This window comes from Micropterus dolomieu, linkage group LG23, assembly GCF_021292245.1.
Source record: "Micropterus dolomieu isolate WLL.071019.BEF.003 ecotype Adirondacks linkage group LG23, ASM2129224v1, whole genome shotgun sequence".
Lineage (NCBI taxonomy): Eukaryota > Metazoa > Chordata > Actinopteri > Centrarchiformes > Centrarchidae > Micropterus > Micropterus dolomieu.
In genome coordinates, this window is record NC_060172.1 from 35,862,816 (window position 1) to 35,870,384 (window position 7,569).

At 42.3% G+C, this 7,569-nt stretch overlaps 1 protein-coding gene across 8 annotated transcripts in view; it reads right to left on the bottom strand.

Moving 5' to 3' along the window:
- The window catches only part of LOC123962713 (inactive serine/threonine-protein kinase TEX14-like), a 94,274-nt gene that overhangs the window by 61,524 nt on the left and 25,181 nt on the right, over window positions 1-7,569 (bottom strand). For all 8 annotated transcript variants that reach the window (XR_006823040.1, XR_006823041.1, XM_046038962.1 and 5 more), the window contains one exon: window positions 1,357-1,535. Coding sequence is in view for 6 of the 8 variants with exons in the window: in XM_046038962.1 (XP_045894918.1) it covers window positions 1,357-1,535 (179 nt within the window). In the remaining 2 variants the exon portion in view is untranslated. The remainder of the gene's footprint in view (window positions 1-1,356; window positions 1,536-7,569) is intronic.

Below are 7,569 nucleotides of genomic sequence, written 5' to 3' on the forward strand. Positions count from 1 at the left end.
GCCTGATAGCTTGGGGGAAGAAGCTGCTCTGCAGTCTGGTGGTGCGGCAGCAGAAACTTCTATATCTCTTCCCAGAATGCAGCAGGGTGAACAGGCTGTGGCTGGGTGGGTACTGTCTTTTAGTATCTTTGGGCTCTGTGCAGGCACCTCACCTCACCAATATCACTGATGCTCGGGAGATGGGTACCAATGATCTTCTGAGCAGTTTGAATCACCTGCTGCAGAGCCCTCCAGTCCTGGGGTTAGGGTGTCCATGTTAGTGATGTTTCCGGTCAGGATGCTTTCTATTGCTCCTTTGTAAAAGCTGACAAGAACTTGGAAATTTGGCCTTGTTAAGCTTCCTCAAGAAATACAGTCATTTCTGAGCTTTCTTCTCCAGCGTGGAGATGTGAGACGACCATGTCAGGTTCTCTGTGATGCTGATTCCCAGGAACCTGAAACTGTTCACCTGCTCCACCTCAGCTCCACTGATCTAGACAGGACTGTGTGTCTTTATCTCCTTCTTCTTAAAATCAATGATCAGCTCCTTGGTTTTGCTGACGTTGAGCAAAGATTACAAGCTATTCTGCAAGATTATGAGTTTCCTCCCAATAAAGTCTCATCGTTGTTTGAAATCCAGCCGATGATGGTGGTGTCGCAAACTTCACAGCATGGAGTTCTCTCCATGTCAGGGGATGCAGTCATGGGTGTACAGCATGAAGAGGAGGATGCTGAGCACACAGCCATGGGGGGTTCCGGTGTTTAGCACTAGAATGGAGGAGCTGAGTCCGCCAATCCGAACTGACTGGGGTCTGTTTGTGAGGAAGTCCAGTATCTAGTGTGCGGTACTTAAACCCAGAGTGCTGAGTTTGCTGATTCATGGGGAGATTGTGTTGAATGCTGAGCTGAAATCCACAAACAGCGTTCTGATGTAGGTGTAGGTGAGGCCTGAGTGGAGGGCAGTGGAGATGGCATCCTCTGCGGTTCTGTTGGTTCTGAAAGCATACAGGTGAGGGTCCAGGCTGTCCGCAGGGTCTCAATAATACACAGTGTGTGGCCAACACCGACTTATTAACCAATGTATATTTTGCAGAGAGACAGAGAGAGAGAAAGAGACACGGACTCGGAGGTTTCTCCTGCTTACTATATTTGCTTGCATGTTATAGCTGCAACTAGTCAAGTTGACAATAAACAGCAGGCCAAAACAGGAAATCTCCTGGTGCAGACTTGCTCCCTCATCTTTTTTCGACATGAAATAAAAAATAAAAAAATGTTGTCAAATGTGCAGGTCGCACATATGCTATTACTTGCACTGTCTCAAAAAATGGTCGCAGAATGTGAGCATTTGGTCACAGTCTGGAGCTCTGGTGTGCCTACCTGGGGACCAAATAGCCTAAACCGGTTAGTTTGGCTACTGCAAGCTTGGTGAGTACCACACTGTGGGAAGACAGGGCCCTCATCACCAGGCCTCCCCTGTGGAGGTACTGCAGACCTTCAGCAACTTGCAATATGACTGACAGCAGCAATGTGTCCTGCAGCACTGGGAAATCTGCACACTGCAGGGACAGGGAGTAGACATCACACACACACACACACACACACACATACACACATGCACAATACAGTACTGTTTACTGTCCACAGTTTAAAAGGGCAGCAATACAATGCAAAAGTTAGCATTCAGAGGCCAGTGATAATCTGCCCATCTTTTGAACAGGATACAACCCCAAAAGGACTTAACAGTGGCTGTAAAAACTGTCACATTGAAACAGTGGAAAGATTATCAAAAAAGCACAAGGGACCGACTGTGGTTCAGGAGGTAGAGCGGGTTGCCCATTATTCGGAAGGCTGGCATGTTGTGTCCTTGGGCAAGATACTGAACCCCGAATTGCCTCTTGCGGCTGTTCCACCAGTGTATGAATGTTAGTTGTTTGAGCACTTAGGCTACTGAGCCTAAGTGCTCAGTGAGTGAATGTGATGTAGTGTAAAAGTGCTTTGAGTGGTTGAAAAGACTAGAAAGGCACTATACAAATACGGAGCATTTACATTCACTTCAGAAGCATAGCCATGTTTACTGCTGCCTGACCCCAGTGTGCACTGGAGAGGGACAATCGTGGCTCTCACTCCACTATCTTTACACACCATGTCTATTTTTAAAATTTAATGATGCATTTGTTGTTGTTGTACTGTTTACATACAAAATGTCTGTAGGTAGTTTTTCATGTTTGTTTCTGACACTATTCCTTTGTCTTTAAAAGTCTGTAAAGAAGGAAATATAGATAAGACCAAGATAAAATGGTATGCTGTGTATGGGCCTTAAAAACGAGTTAAGTACAGGCAAAAAATATCTGTTTCTAGTCTCTCCATCTGAAAAATGGGTCTAGTAGATGAGGGGTGTTGTCGGTCAATTTGCAGAATAGCCTCCATGTAAAAGATAATAATTCTAGTGTTTAAACTCCAGTTTTGGTGCTTTTCACATTTAGGAAGTGATTCATTCCTAAATCAGTAAAGAGGGACGTGATCTGAAAGGACTACTGCTGAGTAATCACATCATTCCACTGAAATGGAGGAGTATTTTATTAATGTGTCACACATTGTGTCTGGTGAACAGGGGGATAGAATGAAAACTGTTTTGTTGCTGGGTTGTAGAAACGTCAGGCATCCACACAAACAAGTGTAATTAGAGCTCTAGCTGTATTAACTGGGGTTCGGTTTTTTGGATTGATTTGGTTAACCTTATTTTTGCAGAACACAATAATGTAATAATTTCACAGTATTGTAATAACTTGGCAAATATTGTATTAGCATGCCACCAATATTGTGTTAATGTTTTGGTAATGCACTGTTTTTGCATTTAAGTCATTTCTTTCAAAGAGGCAATGCTATAATCATGTCTAAAACATAGTACTTTTTATTTGTGAATATTACACACTAAACTTGCCCCCTTTCCAATAACATGAAATTATACACACTATATAGCTCAAAAAATCGGAATATTATGTTTTGCATTGATCTGTATTGAATGTTTTCGCACCCAACTTATCTTATTCTAATATTATACACTGCTCAAAATAATGAAGGGAACACTTAAATTACACACCAGTTCTCGACAAACAAAATAGTTGAAAGTTCAACAGGCCTCCGAAGCACCAATAGAGGCGGGCTGTGAGCACACCCTTCATGCCACCCTCATGGAGTTTGTTTCTGAGATAGGTCGAAAACATATACACCAGTAGCCTGCTGGAGGTCATTTTATAGGGCTGTGGCAGTGTTCCTCCAGTTCCTCCTTTCACAGAGGAGCAGATACCGATCCTGTTGCTGGGTTGATGCCCTTCTACAGTTCCGATAGACAACATGTCCAGCTCTCGTAGTGTAACGGCCTGTCTCCTGGTATCTCCTCCATGCTCTTCAGACTGGGCTGGGAGACAGTAAACTTTCTTGCAATGGCACATATGGAAGTGCCATCCTGGATGAGCTGGACTACCTGTGCAACCTGAATGGGCTGCAGATACTGCCTCATGCTACCAGTGGTGACAAATACACTAGAAAAATGCTAAACTAGAGAATGATCAGTCAGGAAGGATCAGTAAAGAAAAACTGTCTGTGGCCACCACCTGCAAAACCCTTTTTGGAGGTTGCCTCTCCAGTGCATCTGTTGTCACTTTCATTTGCACCAAAACAGGTAACTGATTCGAATCGCATATGCATCCTAACCGGACAGATTCATATACTATATACAATACTTATTTAGGATTCTCAAAGTTAAATTTAAGACTTTTTAAGACCTTTTTAATACCACCTAGGATGAAATTTAATGCCAACTTCACCGCTGTATAATGGAAAATCTGTATGAATTTTAAGCCCAAGAAAATTATAATTTACAAAGTTACCTGAATTTAATAAAACAATTTATTATAATACTCACATTCATTTTTAATACACCACAGCTTTTTGGGGTGTGTTTGCACTCTGGTGACATAAAATGAATCATGGACATGACTTTGTGCAATACACTTGCACTCATATGCACAATGCACAATATTGGGTTCAGAGGAACAAGACGAAGATTTTAGAAGAAGATTTTAACACTATTTTGATAAAATATTCAATGCTGATAAATAAATGGAGAGTCTGGGGGTCCTCCCCTAGAAAATTAAACACTTCAACGTCCTGCATTCTGGAGACATTTTCTGCACCAATTTATGGCAGAATTGTCCTTATTTATATTAAGTGAAACAGAAAATTCAGGTGACAATTCAAACAGAATATAATGCAGCTTGTTTCTTAGCTTAAGTTACTTCTTTTGGAAAATGCACATTTGTTTCTTCTATATTTGTATTGCATGTTTTCTCAAAGCATTTCATTTTTTTTTTAACATTTCTTGTTGCAAACATATTTAACAAATGCTTTAAAAAAAAGTGATGGAGACATGTCCCCAGCATCCCCAGCGTAAATGACACCTATGAAATGAATACAATATTTGTCGCACTAAGAACTCTTATGGTGTGAAACCAAAAATACAATATAAATTGTGCAGTATGATTTGTTACAATAAGTTACATCTTGGCTGGATAAGGTAATGAAATATAATATACCAATGTAAATGCCAATTGCTTCAGTGATTATTCATCCTGTTCTGTTTTTGCATCCAAAGGCTGCTTGATAGTGTAATATAGTGTTGGCTTGAAAGCAGCGGGGATAAGGAGTTGTGCTCCGGTTAGTTTTTTCCTCATCTTGGTGATCGGCCCATTTGGGTGATGTAGTTTAATGTGTGTTCGCATGTTGGATGTTTCCATTCACATAATGTTACCCTACAACAGTGGCACAACGCCGAGACACAGACACGGTCCTCTTCTCATACACCCTTCTCTCCATTACTGTTGCATGCAGTCTTCCAGCTCCACTGTTACCATTAGCGCTCCCCACAGTGTGACTGACTCGCACACTGATCCTCTTGATGTGTTAACCTCAGCGCCACTGCCCTTAGCCTTGTCCGCCAACTTGTCCGCATCTCTGGCTTTCTGAACTTCAGACACTTGCCCATTCTGAGCCGACCAGCTAACGTTAGCTTATTAGTAGCACGTCAGAGACGTTTTATTTTCTTTCCCAACAACTGACTGATTCGCGCAGAGCTTGGATGGCGGAGCTCGTGCACCGCAAACACTCCACAGTCCAGAGCGTAAAGCTGAACATTGATGTAAACAGTAATGTTACCTGTACTGCCAGATAACAGTTATGGCATTCATTTAATTGAAAGGCCAAGAAAAAATTAAGACCTTTGCAAATGAAATTTAATACTTTTAAGACCCCTGGGTATCCTGTTATTACATTATCAGGTTCTGCAAGAAAATTTAATAACCTCCCGTAAATGTAACAATTAAAATTTTGGTTAAGACATTTATTACATTATTTTATTTCATTTTTGATGGAGTTAAAAGATTTTTTACATTATTGGGTTTTACAACATTGCTCACACTAACAAAGCCAAACTGGTTGGCACATATGAAAAAGGCAGAGCCAGATTTACAGAGATCTTGAAGGGAATGGAACCAGGAACTAGCATCTCGTGACGCTTTGAAGGACAAGGTCATTGAGAAAGACGGCCAACACTTCTCATGTTCATCTCCTTTGTCATTGTCATTAAAAATTAGAATCATCTAAATCGGCCGAGACAATGAAAATCTATGGTGTAAAATCTTTGAAAATAGTAGCCAATGTTGGAATTCAGGGATTTTTCAAAAGAGGTACACTCTTTGCAGCTTCTTTCTGGATTTAAAAGATTTTTTTGAAGTTTCAACCACCATACTCTGACACAGTATTTTGCCAATCAAATTAAACACCTAATGATGTTTGGTCATTGGAATTTTAATTGGCACATCATTTTCTACATGATTTGTCAAAATTGGTTGAGACAGCATCATTTAAATGTAAATTTAATGTTTTGCATTGTGTGTTGAATAGTTACCAACTGCAGCTTTAAATCTCAGTTTAAGATGTGTATGTCCAAGATAATTTTGTGACATCACAAATAGTTTGAAGCCAATTGGGCGGCTGTGGCTCAGGAGGTCAAGCTGGGTTGCCCGTTAATCGGAAGGTCGGCGATTCAATCCCCGGCTCCTCCAGGCTGCATGTCAAAGTGTCCTTGGGCAAGATACTGAACCCCGAATTGCTGTTCCGCTAGTGTATGAATGAGTGTGAATGTTAGTTTCTGTTTGAGCACTTAGGCTCCGTGTACGAATGTGTATGACTGGTGAATGCAGATGTAGTGTAAAAGCGCACTGAGTGGTTGAAAAGACTAGAAAGGTGCTATACAAGTACGGAGCATTTACAATTGTGGTGTTACCATTAGTATATTAGGGTGGTAATGCATCAGTGGATAAGACACATGCTTTTGGTGTGGGAGACCAGAGACACCTGTGTCCCTGTGCAAGACACTAAACCCTTGGTTACTTCATTTTTTGTTAGAAAAAAATCGTAATTCCTTAATGCTCCCAGATCCGATTTTTTTTGATTGACAGTTCACATTATAGTTTAAATGTGGTCCGTATCAGACTCCAGTGTGAACTGTCCGTGGCCTGAAAGTGATCCGCATGCGCAGAAGAATAAAACGACATCACATGCAGCACGCTGTTGCAGGCTACAGAAGTGGTCTTGGCTGACGTACTGCTGACGTATTGCGGTAAGCGTGTTGACTCATTTCCGTTTCCGGTGCTTGTGTGTTGGTGCCGTGTTGCGCTGCTCTCGCTGAATGACAGTTGCATTTGTTTGATTGCAGCGGCCAGCTGTCCGCTAGACACTTATTCTTTACAGTGATTTTGCCTAAGCACTCACACTTCTTTCCATCTTTTAGTGACTGCTGTTCAATCTCATAGTTCTTCTAAAGTTTTGGTAACTGACGCTACAGTACTTTAGCTTAGCCGTTTGCAACTTTAGCTTAGCAGCTAGCGATGGCTTCTCCTCTCTCTCCAACTTTCTCCTGCTCGGTGTGTCAGATGTTCAGTTACTCCTCTGCCTCCTTTAGCGGTAATGGTACGTGTAATAAGTGTAGTTTATTTATAGACATGGAGGCGAGGCTCAGTGATTTAGAAGTCCGGCTCCGCACCTTGGTTGATCAGTCTTTAGCTACCGTAGCTAGCCAGTCCCCGGTAGTCGGTGCAGAACGGCCTGAGTTAGCCTGTGGTAGCCGTCCCCCGGCATCCCCTGTGCAGCCAGGAAGGGGGGGCTGGGTGACTGTCCGAAGGAGGAATAGTCGTAAGCATTCAAAGTCCACGGGGCACCATCAACCTGTTCACGTTTCTAACAGATTTTCCCCACTCAGCGACACACCCGCTGAGAAACCAACTCTGATCATTGGCAGCTCCATTTTGAGAAACGTGAAGTTAGCGAAGCCAGCGGCCATAGTTAAGTGCATCCCTGGGGCCACAGCGGGCGACATTGAGTCTTATTTGAAACTGCTGGCTAAGGATAAACGTAAATACAGTAAGATTGTTATTCACGTCGGCGGTAATGACTCCCGGTTACGCCAATCGGAGGTCACTAAGATTAATGTTGAGTCGGTGTGTACATATGCAAAAACAATGTCGGACACCG